Here is a 13,947-nt window from a genome sequence, read left to right as displayed (position 1 = left end):
TGGGCTTTGTTAACAAGAACGAAGACAGGGAGTTGAGGGAAGTCATTATCCCCTTCTTCTTGGCAATTTTGAGACCATGTCTAGATACTGCATCAAGTTTTGAGCCTCTGGTACAGGCAAGACATCCTTAAACTGGAGCGAGGTCAGCAAAAGACCGCCAGGATGGTCCTTTCGAGTGATGAACTGGCGACCTTTCTGTCCTACCCTGTGAGCTCCTTCTGTATCACCTGAGTCTTGTTACAGTCTTGCAGCTCCTCACAGAACATACTGCTTGGGATCAGGAAGATATTTTTCATGGTTATTGGTTGAAAACAAATCTGGTTTTATAAATTTACTACTTCTATTTCTTTAGGAACTACAGGAAGAAAATTGGAAATGTTGAGAGCTGTTACAGAAATACGTATCCTTGTGTTTGTACTGTCTGATTTACTGATATTACAGCGCTTTTACAAGCGTAGCCATATGTAGCCATAGAACTCATGCATTATGCTGTAATAGTTTTGATTTGTAACGTAATCCTGGGAATCAAATGATGAATAGGTGTTTACCTTTTGAATTTCAAAAGGTAGAATGAAAATAGGACAACTTATAGATCATTCATTGCTAAGCAAATTTATTCTAATTTTAAACATTCAAATATTATCCTCAAAATTCTTTATTTTAAAATGTAAAATTTTTTAGTTTGCATAATATATATTTCAGGCCAGATTTTATATGCAAAGACACATACACATATATCCCTATATGCTTTAAATAAAGGAAAGGTGAATTAGTATTTAGGCTTATTAGGAAAAGTGAATCTTACTTTTTATTCTACTTTATCAGGAGAAAATAAACATATTCTCTATGGATCTGCATTAATCTTAGAGTGTGCATACAGTAAATGGCTATTTTTTAAGCAGATTTTACAATAATTTTCCATCTTCTTGGCCCTGCCTTGAACCTATAGTTTAATTAACCATCCGTCTATACCTGGCAAACTTATTTTTGCTTTTTTTACACTGTCTTTTCAATATTTTGTTTCTAGTAACCTGTCAAACGGTAGGTTAAATATCAGGAAGAGGAAATGTCTAAATTTAGGCAACTTAAATGCATGTGAATAGCTCTAAGAAGTGTTATGATTTCCAAAATGAGTAAGGACTCAGTTGTTCTGATGTTGAAAGTTACAGGTAATCAGTGCTCTGCATTTTGAAAATAGATCACTTAGAGAGGTAATTTTAGAGAAATGTTTTTACGAAAAATCCTAATTTTTCTTTAGTCTAATTTTTTCTTGCATATCTTTACCCATTGTTTAATGTTTATATTTAACTAGTTCTGTTTCTTGTTTTACTCCTTTTTCTTTTCCTCTCTATTTAGTCTTTTAACACAACATCAATCTGAGGTGTCAGCGGTTCATTGTTCTTGTTACTGGTGGTGTTATGTCTGACTGTGGGATCGTCTTCAGCCTGGTCAGATGGTTAGTTACAGTTAGTCTGCTTGCGTGGCTTCAGTGCAAGTCCAGGCAAGGATCAACTCACTCCTTTGGGTTTGTAATGTATCTTGGTCAAGAATGTTGTTGTCTGAAGACAACTGCAGAATAAAGCTTTTGTCTCTTACAGTTTCACATTTCATAATTACATACTATTCCATGAAGGCTATGCTGGGAAGGACGTTTTTGATTGTTGGTGTAATCCTGAGACCTCTCAGATAGGTAGTGGGGATTTTTTTGAAGTAGAATGTATTACACAGCTAGAATCTAAATAAAGCTACTAACTCATCTAATAGGTTCCTATCTGATATTTTTTACAAGCCTGTATCAGTGTCACATATGCTTTCAGTTTGCATTTAAATTACAAGAAGGAGGTGCATTTACAGTTCTAAAATAAATTCTATAATTTTCACTTTATTGTTTTCAATTCCTTAATGCTGTAAAGCGACCCAATTTAGAAGTATTTTTAAGGAGTTCCCATATTTTAACTACGCACAGTCTAAAGCTTTGGATGATGTAAGTATGAAACATTAGCTGAAGCTGCAAGTAGTGCTTTGTGGATAAATTTAAATGATACTTTGATATTTGAAACTTAAAAGGGATTAGAAGACTGTAATATATCTAGAACATTTTCCTGGAATAGTTGAGCAGGTTTGTGCTTAGCTTGCAGAAGAGACCAGAAGTAGTTTTCATTTTCTCAGTTTTAAACACATTTGTGTGAGGATATGAATTATATGCATGCTTATGTGTACAGATTAGTAATGTTTTTAACGATTTTCACAGGAAGATTAAAAAGGGCAGAGCTTTAGAGCAGGTTGTCCTTCTGGAGAAGTGATGCCCTTTTTATCAGCTATGCTCTTTGTTTAAAACCTGACACTTCTTTTGAAAGCAACCAACTTGAGAGAGATTTTTTTTAGATTTTTTTTTATAGGTATCACAAATGGGAGGTACAGATTCCATCAGTCTTCAACAGAGCATTTGAAATCTTTTTTTCAACTCTAGGGGAAATCCCAGTGTCATTTGCAAACATTTCTAAGCATTTTTTTTAAGCTAAGGGAAAATTTTGTATTCATGCAGTATTCATAGTTTATTGATTTTTGCAAGCATTTGAAAACTGGGACTAGTAGATGAAGAACACAGATAATTCCTGCACCAGTTCAGCAGTACTGTCAGTGTCAGTCATTGCTGCAGTTAGTACTGGGTGATTCCTGTTCATCCTTGGGAGCTCCTAGCAGTCACAGGATAGTTTTAGAGCATTAACAGCTAGAAGGAAAGGAAAAAAGAATGAGAATAGTAGAATCCATGAGAAGTTGGTAGGGCAAGAAAGAAACGAAGCTGCACAGAGAATGCTGTGTCGAGAGAGGGAGGGTGGGTGGGTGGCACTGTGGAGGAGGCAGGAGGGTAGAGTCAGCCTGGTCAGAGGAAAATGAGCGAACCTGACGTGGACATACCTGACTTGTAAGACAGTGGAGGGTAGAATGTGGGGGAAGGAAGGAAGTGTGTTCATACAGAACAAACTTCTGTTGTTACTGAAAACTTCTCCTAGTAGAACGATGTATGTTCAACAATGTTGGGATTTTGAGTGCAGGTAGATGTACAGACACTTTGAATTTAAGCACAAAATACCTCTTTCTGATGAGCCTACGTTTGGTTGCAGCTGGACATTGGCAGTGATTCTGTGTTAGTCATCTAAGGCTAGATACTTGTTTGTTTGTTTCAGAATGGTAGACTTCCATTACACAATAACCTTAGATGCACAGTATCTCGTTTACATTTCTGTGGCAGATGTGTAGTAGAAGGTATTCTTTCTTTTGCTGTGGCTTATAGTTCACATCTAATACAAAATTTTTTACAGGACTACATATAGCAATGTGCCCTTTTCCCCTAGAAAATGCTTTTCTAATGTAGGAATAGGTACAATGGATAGCTGTGTCATATTTACTACTTTGCAATTCTTTCCTAGCTTCTTTATACAGATAGGAATTTTGTGATTTGTGCTCCAACTGGCTCTGGAAAAACTGTAATGTTTGAGCTAGCTATTACCAGATTACTCATGGAAGCCCCACTGCCTTGGTTAAATATTAAAGTTGTTTACAGTAAGTATTATGCAGCTTTAAACATTTTGGTGGCAGCAGTAGAAAATGTCATTCTGTAAATGTGGAGATCTGGAGTGAATGCCTTAATAATACTTAAATTAATTATGTTAAGAATTTGCAACCTACTTGATTCTTTAAAAAGTTGTTTCTTTTAGGGTTTTTTTAATTTGTGATACCATTGTGGCTATTATTAGTATTTAACATCACTGCGTAACTGTAGTGTTCACATAAAAATAAAAGAGCCTGTAAAGAGTTTGTCGCCTAGGAAGGCAAGATGCACGCAAAAAGGGAGAGCAAAGCAAAGGAAACTAAATCAAATTCTTAGTGGCAGAGCCAGAAATCATTGCAGTATCTTTTGCATGTCTGTCTGTTGCTCCGAGATGAGGATCAGATTTTTCAGTATTCACTTACCTGGCACTGTGTCCTGCTAACTGTTGCCTTCTGTCTGCTAGTTCAGAGGCAACAGAAGTGTGATCTTTGGGAGTTTAATTGATCCATGTATGAACTAATGAAAATGCTTGGACATAGTCACAACAATTGTATGTTTTTAATTTCCTTCCTGGAGAATTGAGTTCATGTCATATAAATCAGATGAAATTCATGAGTTTGCCCCAGTTTTAGTTAATTCGTACAGTGGTACGTTTGTCAGTCTTACTAGTAATGGATAATCTTTATATTTACAGAAGTTTCAGCCAATTTTTTTTTAAATCCAGTGTGTTCAAATTCTTAACAATATCTCTAGTGTTGATTTACGATTTACTGGGTATTGTAAACAGATCTTTTATAAACAGGCATGTATTGTAGTTTTTCTGTCAGTGGATAAAGGTGGAGCATTTCAGTGTTCTGAAATGTTTTCGATGGCCTTTGTAGAATTGATACAAATTGACTGGTTGAAACCAGGAAGCAGTTGCCTGCTGGTGAAATTAGATCTGTTGACCTTCCCAGGTTTGACAGGGATGGAGAAGGAGACATGTCAGTTTTTGAATGCTGGAACAGAGGTGTTAGATTGTGTACTGCTGGAGTGTGCTTTGGTACCCGATTTGTCAGTGGCCCGGTGTATGTGAGTTAGCTTGCAGTAGTTGTGTAAATTAGTTGTTTCCTAGTGGCTTTAACCCATACTAAGGATCAGTGACTGAAATTCCAGGGGCAATAACTACCTTCTTGCATTCTTGAGTAGTGTAAGATTATTACCTTTGCAATTTTGCGAATTACTTGCTGGTAGCTTCATGAGTTTTTCTAGAGCTAATGATTTCCCCTGCTTTATAAGCCACTGATACACTTAGGAGATTTTGCATCTCTTTCTGAAGCAGAAACTGGTTCTTTAAATCGCTTTCTCTTAAGGATAACTTGTCAGCTGATACACAGAAATGGTTCTAACTAGCTCAAAGTGTAATCACTGCAAGATCTCTTTTATCACTGATGATTTTGGATCATGTATAGATCACTTCTTTCACTTAAATCACTGAATTTCCCATATAGATTACCCATCCAACATAGACTTACATGTGTTGCTAGTATCAGTCCTTGCAGAGAATTACTTCTAATTTCTGGAAACCAACATCCTTCTGCAAAAGTATAGTATGTATCCTCAGGAAAAAAATAATATGAAGAAATTGATTGATAGGAGTCTATTCATGATAGCCATTATCAGAACTGCTACTTGCTATATTAGCTGTTACCTGCTGTGTTAGCTGCTTGGTATGGCCCTGACTACACCTAACTGTCCATGTGGTTTAGCTAGAGTGTGATTTCTTCTGATATGCTCTTACTCGTGGGTGATTTCTCATTTATAACCCCTTTCCTCTCTGAATACAGAGTGCTCAAGTAATTATGAACTGGAAAAATGTTGGTATTTGTATGATCTGCCATTAGAAAAGACGTATTTCCTGTGGTTTCTTCTGTCTGTGAGAAAATCTTTGATAGCTAAATTATTGTTTTCATGTAGGATTAAGGAAAAAATTCAGGATCAAGAGAGGGCATAAATAACCTTAATTAAAGGCTTCTGTTTCTTAAGTAGGGAAGAACTGGGGCCCAAAACTCAATATTCATCTGTGTACATGAAAAAGGATAATAATACCAGTTATGAATTTTATGGAACTGGGAGCAAAGCTGAAAATTAAGGAAATTAAGTTCAAGAAGACATCTTAAAAATGTGTGTGTTTAGCATCTTTAGTAATACAGCTGAAGATTTAGTTTTCCTAATATAATTCTGTTTATTTTATGTTATCTTTAGTGGCTCCAATAAAAGCTCTATGCAGTCAGCGTTTTGATGATTGGAAAGAAAAATTTGGGCCTATAGGACTCAGCTGCAAGGAACTGACAGGAGATACAGTGATGGATGATTTATTTGAAATACATCACGCTCACATTATTATAACTACACCTGTAGGTTTCAATCCCAATTCTTACAAAAACATAGAGTAAGCAGATGTTAGTAGCCTACTAATTGTATGTTACTAGGACTGCTCCTCTATTTGTGTAATGAGTAGTAATTTTAGGATCCTTATGCTTGCCTGCACACTGCTGTGCAGAATGTTAGCTCGTGTAAACAAGTTAGTAATATAATAATGTGCCAGATGAAACATACATGGCATTACCTTGAATTAGTTTAACTGAGTTTTTTTAAAGGTTTATTAAAGTTTAGGCATGCCCGCCTGTAGTGTACTTCTGGCATATGATGGCCTTTAAAACATCTTCCACTTTTTGTTGTTTTGTTGCGTTGGTTTTTTCTCCCAGGAAAAATGGGATAGCATGACTAGAAGGTGGAGGGACAACTCTATAGTCCAGCTTGTACGACTGTTCCTCATTGATGAGGTAAGAAGATTAATGTTTTATATGCGCTGGTTTTGTTCTTGAAGAGAAAAGGAATCTTAGAAAATACAACATCTATTTAACACATGTATAGATTGTAACTGGATAAATATTTATCAAATCTTTTAAAATTCCTCATAGGTTCATGTTATAAAGGATGAAAGCCGCGGTGCAACATTAGAAGTTGTAGTCAGTCGGATGAAGACTGTTCAGTCTTCTCTTTGGCGTCTCGTAGAGAATCATGACACTGTTCCTCCCTTGAGATTTATAGCTGTTTCTGCTACAATCCCAAATGCTGAAGATGTGAGAGTTACATTTTAACTGTATTTTCATGAATGTGGTTGTATTTTATAAAATTTACCTGGAGTTATAAAGTCAGATTGATAATGAAGTCGTAAATGTGAAGCTGTCAGCTGAAGACAGCTGTGAGGGTGATGTTAATGTAACAAATGACCTATATGGAACTATATGGAGCTATTGGACAAGTATATGGAACTATATGGAACTATCAGACAAGTATGAACACGCTTTACTCTTAGATTTCTGCTTGTGATTTTTGTCTCTTAAGTACAAATTACAACAGACTTGAGCCTTCAGTCTGAATTTTGTTAGTCCTGTAGAAAGCAGAACTTCACCTATGATTTTAATGATAAAATCAGTGTCAAATGTGTTAATTGTTTACATGCGGCAAATGCTAAGTTAATTATTGTGTGATGCAGTTAGAGCAGAGCATGGTTCAAAGTGGAAATTTATCATTTCCATTCTTTTTCTTCTCTTTTAAAGATTGCAGAATGGCTTTCAGATAGTAAGATGCCTGCTGTGTGTCTGAAAATAGATGAGGATCAACGACCAGTGAAGCTACGCAAAATTGTTCTTGGTTTTCCTTGCAGTGACAATCAGACAGAATTCAAATTTGACTTAACTCTTAACTACAAGATAGCTAATATTATACAAACATACTCGGAACAAAAACCAGCGCTTGTGGTACATCAGCTTTTTTTTCATCACATTTGAAATTGTTTCTTTCTTAAAAGTGTTGATGCAAAAAAATATTTTCTTACTTATAGTTTTGTGCAACAAGAAAAGGAGTACAGCAAGCTGCTTCTGTTCTTGCAAAAGATGCTAAATTTCTACTGAACATAGAACAGAAACAAAGGTATTTTTGTATTTGAGTTGTAAATAAGTGTTTGTGTGTTTTGGTAAACCTCTGACATCTGTGAAGAAAGCCATTGAGCTAATACCATTTCTGGCATAGGACTGCCTGCAACAAAATTACCATCGCAGTTGACATTCTTTTTGGTAAATTGGCACTCTTCTTGGAAAGTTTTGTTTGCTTCTCAGATTTGTGAGTACTATTCACAAGTATTAAGTTGTTTCTAAGAGCTGCTTTCTAAACGTCTGTCCTGGTTTAGGCTAGAACAGAACCAATTGTCCATTCAGTGATTTTAGGTTTCAGCTAAGCCTCTTCTTAGTGACTGCACTTTCTGAAGTTAACAGCATGTTTTTGCAGATGATGTGTGCTAGAAGTGATAACACCTGATGTTTGTAGTTACTACCCAGGGTTGGTATGCAGAAATAGTCTTGCTTATACTTGCTCCTATAGAAACCAAGGTCACTGCTAAATCATGCGTCCCACGCTGGGGTGCTGTAAGTAGAAGGGTCGTAAATAAGTGAAAAGGTCACACTTGCAAGGAGGAGCAGAGAGGACAGGTGACCCAAACCTGACCGACAAAAGTATTCACTCTGTGTACATCAGACTCAGTATAAAGCTGAGGGAATCACAAGGGTCAAGCCCTTTTCTACTGTGGCCGATGTCCAAGGAGGACTGTTCCCTTTGCAAAGATGGGAAAGATGATGACTGAAAATATCCAAAAAATGTATATTAAACGAGTTATGTTAAGACTTTGTCCTTTTGATAGCCTAACATGTAATTGAAAACTAAGAACATCCTTAAAAGCACAAATTATGGGAAGGTACGTAAAAAATGTATGTCATGGAATGCATCTTGGAATCTTTAGGGGGGTAATTGTGTGTCTAGCTTCATGTGAAGCTCTGATTTTGCATTTTAAAAACTTACTTATGTCTTTGTATATTCCTCTTACATTAGTGAATCTGTTTACTGATTTTGAAGTATTAATTTATTTTTGGTGTTTCATAGATTACAGAGGTCTGCAAATTCATTGAAAGATTCCAAACTGAGAGGTAAATATAACCTATTGCTTTTCTGCTCTGTGAATTAATACTTGCTTGAGCAAACTTAGTCAAGTGATGGTGGTAATTATTTCATTATTAGATCTTTTAATGTATGGCGTGGCTTATCATCATGCGGGTATGGAGATATCTGACAGAAAAATAATTGAAGGAGCTTTTACTGTAGGAGACTTACCAGTACTTTGTAAGTAAATTTAACTTTGAGAGTCAAAATGTTGTTAATGCATCCTGAGAAGACTGCAATTTGGAAGTGCTAATATTTTGTGATTCTATAGTTTGTTTAACCTTTTGAATTACTTTGTGAAATCCAGATAAAAATATGTTTGTGTTTCACTTTTACACTGTGAGTATGCATACGCACTGGTGGTAAAGACCATAGAACTTCTTTTCAGCATACGTGGAGGTCATCCTCCTTCATATGTCTGTATAGGTTTGGCCCTGTACTTCTCCTTTTCATACCACTGAGCGATCCTGTTGAGGTGGAACTCTCTGCTAGCATCTCTTTCCTCGGAGTTCAAATGATGTTTTCTCTGTGTTCTTTGCAGCATTGGCATCCCTGAAGATAGTCTTTTACATTTATGCTTCTTAGATGGGCAGGATACTATTTTCAAACTCCCGTGCAAGGAGTTTTGGGGAGGTTCTTAAGAAATATTCCATCTGCTGTTACCTCAAATTAAAAGGTGTCTGAGACGTGATGGTCTCATTTCATCTGGGATATCTTTTTGGGTAAAAATGATTCAGATCCTATGGGGACTTGTCTGTGTGGTTCATGTGCAACACTGAAAGATCAATGGATTTTTGCTTTCCTGTACAATGGTCATGACTCACTATGAAATTTTAAGGTACATACACTTCCAGTGATCTGGCAGTCTTGCTAGAGTTGCAATGTCCATGATATTAAAAGGTCCCTTCACCCCAGCAGTCAGCTGTACTATGACTGGCTGGTGCACTGTGTAGAGCTTTGCCAACTGCATTGCCATTTCTGAAATCCCAGGAGACTGTGGTTCTACAGTTGCTCTTTGCAAAAATAACGTTTAGACCCTGTGCCACAGCTGAGCACTATGTGAACGTACATATGAACTACCCCTGAAAGAATACAAAGGTGCTTATTGGTACTTAAGTCTTTTGAAATTTATAGTTTGTGCAAATATTTCAGACTCATCTGAGATAATAGAATTACATTTCTACAGCAGAGGGGAAACAGAAAGAGTATGGGGCATATTCCATGTTATGTGTCTGTGAGCATGATGAGCGAGTAGGGTTTTAACACACCTTTTTCACTTATTTCACAAAGGGAAAGAATTCTTTGGTCTTGAAGTAGTGTGTATGTATATTCACTGTGTGTGTTTGTATATGTGTGTATATATATCTACACACAAAGACTGAAGCTCTGATTTCACTGGTAAATAACTTTTCTTTACAACTTTTTTGTGGTGAGGACATTTTGCTTTGACAAATTCCCCGTTTGGCATATCATCACAGTATGAACAACAGCATTCTCACAAGATGGTGTGGCTGTGCCTTTAGTTTAGGTTGGATTCTTCTTTCTTGATGTACCTGTGATTGCTGATTTTAGTTCTTTCATTTCAAAAAAGAATTGGGAAATTCATTAATATTTTGTTTTCCTGGTGGAATAGTTATATCAGTTGGCTTGTATAGCTGGCTTTCCGAGTTCAATTTCTGCTGCCCCGGAATACGTGAGTGTGAGAGAATTTGCCACAGACATTACTGGTGTTTTCCGGGTGAGAGTGTATATTGTTAAAGTATTGTGATAGCATTGGTGGTGATTCTGGTTTGATACCACAGATATAGACAATGCTCATGACTGATGACTTAAAAAAAATAAATCTTAAAGATACTGATTATTACAAAGCAAGATGAAGTCATGGCTGAATTCAAATAACTATCCATGAAGAAATGTGAATAATGTTTCTTCAATGTATGTATGTTATATTGAAAGTGGATTTGATTCTGGATTATCTCCAAATGTTGAGGAGTATTTAAATAAAAATACCTGCATGCTGATGATCAGATACACAGAACTTGATATGCAAGTACGTGTCTATAATCTTTGTCTAATTCTTTGTGGTGCAGAATGCCCGATGACTTCCCTAGAAAGTAAGAGCTCTTAGGAATCAAGAGTTAGTTGTTTACTTGATGCCTGGTTAATGTCTGCTAGACATTTCAGTGGTGTTCATCTTGCAATTTATGTACTTTGATCTGATGTAGTTACTACTAGCACCTTAGCTATGGGAGTCAATCTACCTGCACATCTGGTGGTTATAAAATCCACGATGCACTATATCGGAGGAGTGTTCCAAGAGTACAGTGAAAGTGATATTCTGCAAATGATTGGGAGAGCAGGAAGGCCTCAAGTAAGTTAATGCTGTTGTGTATTGATGCTATCTGCAGTTGGATCAGTAGAAATTCTTCTTGACAAAGAAACTGTAATGCCAACAATTTTACTGCAGCATTTCTTTTTTAAAAGGTTGTTATTAACAGTTAAATTACTCACAGGTAACTTCTTAACTGAGAAAGAAATCTGTTTGTTACTGTATTGTCCACTAAATAATACTGGTTCATCATGCTGTGGAAAAAGACCTTAAGATTACATTTGGGTTATGGAATGAAAGGAGAGTAGAGAAAAAATAGGAAGGTGGCAGCACATGGCCTACAATTTGTGGGATAAAAATTCTGGAATATTAAATGATATAGAGGACAATATGCTTTTGTTGTCCTAACATCAGAAAACAAAATCATCTAATTAAGTTAGAAGTAGAGTAGAGGGGGAGGGTCAGAAACACTGCCTTTAAAATCTGTCATTCATCTGGCTTCACAAGACGTAGCTGATGCCAAGAATGCTATGTTTTAGAAAGACTTTAGACATTGCTTTGGTTGTAAAAAGGAAAGGAAAGGGATTTAAAAATGGTTAATTTAATTACACCTCTTTATACCACTTTAACTTACTGAGTCAAGACCTGAAATCACAGAATTAGAGAATTGTTGAATCTGGAAAAGACCTCTGAGATCATAAAGAACAGCCTACCCTATGTTTACCGAGATCTGCCTTTTGGTGTTATGCACACTAATGTGATCTAAAAAATGCAAAAGTAAGAAACTTCTTGTACAAAAAACAATCAATCAGGCTAACAGTATGTTTTCCACTCTAAAACAAAATAATCTAAGTGAGGTGGCTTGAGAGTAGATGATGATGATTATAAAAAATTACTTTAGAAGGCTTAACTATTCATTCAAGACTTTCTAATGCTTGGAGATTACTAATGAGAATTAGTTTAAACAGATATATGATGTGTAGTCAACTGGGGTTTTTATGCTAAGAGCTAGAGAGCAGTTTTTCTTTTTTTTTCAGTTTGATACTACAGCTACAGCAGTTATTATGACTCGTTGGAGTACAAGGGAGAGGTATATACAGATGTTAAATGGTGCTGATATAATAGAAAGCAGGTAACTATGTATTTTTTCTAAGACTGTTTAGATAGTAGCAATGTTTCATAGTTTCTACAGAATGTATGTTTTTTGAGGTGGGTTTTGGGTCTATTTAGAAGAAATCTCAGAAAAATTTAAGGAAAATCAGATTATTCAGAAGTTAACAGCCTCTGTTTATCAGCTAAAAACATTTTTAGAACATCTTAAGTTTAAAAAGACTTTAGTTGTAGGTTTCTGTTGGAAAGCTGAAGAAACTGATATAGTACATACTGCAAAGACAAAAAACAAGAGTTGAACGCAGGTTGCATCTCTGAATTTTTGGATGATGAGTCTGGAAAATACCAGACTACTAAATTCACTTTACAGTTTGTTATTGATTTCACTGATTAAACTGAACAGGTGACAAAAAAAACCACACCAAAATAACAGAAAATTGTTGTGGTTTTAGGGGAGGGGTTTGCTTTGTTTTTAACCTAAAAAATAGTTAGGGCACCTTTTCTATTACTAATTAGTAAATGTACTTACCTTTTTTCCTTCTTTTTTTTTTTATGCTAGCTTGCACAGGCATCTTGTTGAGCACTTAAATGCAGAAATAGTGCTACGTACACTCACAGATGTCACTGTAGCTTTGGAATGGATACGGTCAACTTTCTTGTACATTAGAGCCTTAAAAAATCCAACTCATTATGGTTTGTTTGGGTTTTTTTAATCAATGTAAATGACGTCACTAAGATGTGTTAGATCCCTATAATTTGTTTCTTTCATTTTCTAATGGACTATTATATCATAAGGGGTTGAAACTGAGATGTATAATGTGGCCTGTAACATTTTTAGGAACAACAGTTTCAGTTGCTTTAATATGAGCAATAGGAGTTTCAGCATGGTATAACATTTTAAAACTATGAGGAAGCCATTTATAGATTCAAAATGATGTATTGCTTTTGATCCTAATACACTGGGCCATGTGAAGCTGCAGTATCAAGCCATAATGTACGTTTCAGCACTGAATATGTAATCTGCTGCTAAGGAAAAAGAACCCAAGTCTAATATTTCATATTTTTTTCTAAAACAAAATTTCAGTGATCTTAATGGTGCTGTCTTCAGTTTGCCTTGTCCAGAACAGCCTCTTGGTCCCCAGCCCTGACAATATCTTTGTTCCTGGCCACTTGCTCCACACCTGATTCTGAAGCCCTTGGGCCTTTGCCGGAGACAGTTTTTTGGAAAGGATTTATAAATGGGACTGGAACATAGTACATCTAGTACTTGAACAGATGCTACAGTTTAGGTGGCTTCCCGTATTCTAACATAGGAGAACTCTACATGTGAAGTTGCTCATTGTCATTTCTGCAGCTTTTAGGGCTCTGATGTTTCACACAGGGGAATATCTGCAGCTTTTACCTTTGCACATCTGCTCTAACAGCTGCTTATTCATACTTAGATACTTACACTATGTAAGGCTTTTGACTTGCTCCCAGTATAAGTATTTAACTTTTTTTCACTTTGGGGTGTTTGACTCCCAAATTTCAGCAAGTCGATTTTGGCGGGTAATGATATTGAAGAGGAAGTATGTCATAGTATTAAGTTGAAAAGCCTTCCTTTTGTCTTTTCATGAAGGCTTTTCATCTGGATTGGATAAAATTGGAATTGAAGCAGAATTACAAGGTAAGCAGCTTTTAAACTTTTTCCAGTAAAATGTTACATTTTAGGGCAGATCCATCCATGTTTATTATACTTATCCATTATTTCCAATAGATCCATTTACAGAACAAATGTAATTTACTATGTTGTGCTGCTGGTTTTATATTTCCTTGGAGTACTCTGATCTTACAAAAACCCCTCTTTTAAAAGTTCTTCCAGAAACTATCTCCTTTTCCTTGTGTACATGAAATACATTGTAGTAGCATGTACTTGGTA

At 36.0% G+C, this 13,947-nt stretch overlaps 1 protein-coding gene across 1 annotated transcript in view; it reads left to right on the top strand.

Annotated features, from left to right (window-relative positions):
* HFM1 (HFM1, ATP-dependent DNA helicase homolog (S. cerevisiae)) overlaps positions 1–13,947 on the top strand; it is a 33,695-nt gene that overhangs the window by 4,471 nt on the left and 15,277 nt on the right. The window contains exons 5-18 of the mRNA XM_009872261.1: positions 353–400; positions 1,914–1,984; positions 3,432–3,564; positions 5,798–5,949; positions 6,301–6,378; positions 6,517–6,678; positions 7,159–7,359; positions 7,443–7,531; positions 8,534–8,577; positions 8,669–8,770; positions 10,816–10,961; positions 11,957–12,051; positions 12,589–12,722; positions 13,648–13,695. Of these exons, the coding sequence (XP_009870563.1) occupies positions 353–400; positions 1,914–1,984; positions 3,432–3,564; positions 5,798–5,949; positions 6,301–6,378; positions 6,517–6,678; positions 7,159–7,359; positions 7,443–7,531; positions 8,534–8,577; positions 8,669–8,770; positions 10,816–10,961; positions 11,957–12,051; positions 12,589–12,722; positions 13,648–13,695 (1,503 nt within the window). The remainder of the gene's footprint in view (positions 1–352; positions 401–1,913; positions 1,985–3,431; positions 3,565–5,797; positions 5,950–6,300; positions 6,379–6,516; positions 6,679–7,158; positions 7,360–7,442; positions 7,532–8,533; positions 8,578–8,668; positions 8,771–10,815; positions 10,962–11,956; positions 12,052–12,588; positions 12,723–13,647; positions 13,696–13,947) is intronic.

This window comes from Apaloderma vittatum, unplaced genomic scaffold (genome assembly GCF_000703405.1).
Source record: "Apaloderma vittatum isolate BGI_N311 unplaced genomic scaffold, ASM70340v1 scaffold28856, whole genome shotgun sequence".
Taxonomy (NCBI): Eukaryota; Metazoa; Chordata; class Aves; order Trogoniformes; family Trogonidae; genus Apaloderma; species Apaloderma vittatum.
This window is presented reverse-complemented; position numbering and strand designations above follow the sequence as displayed.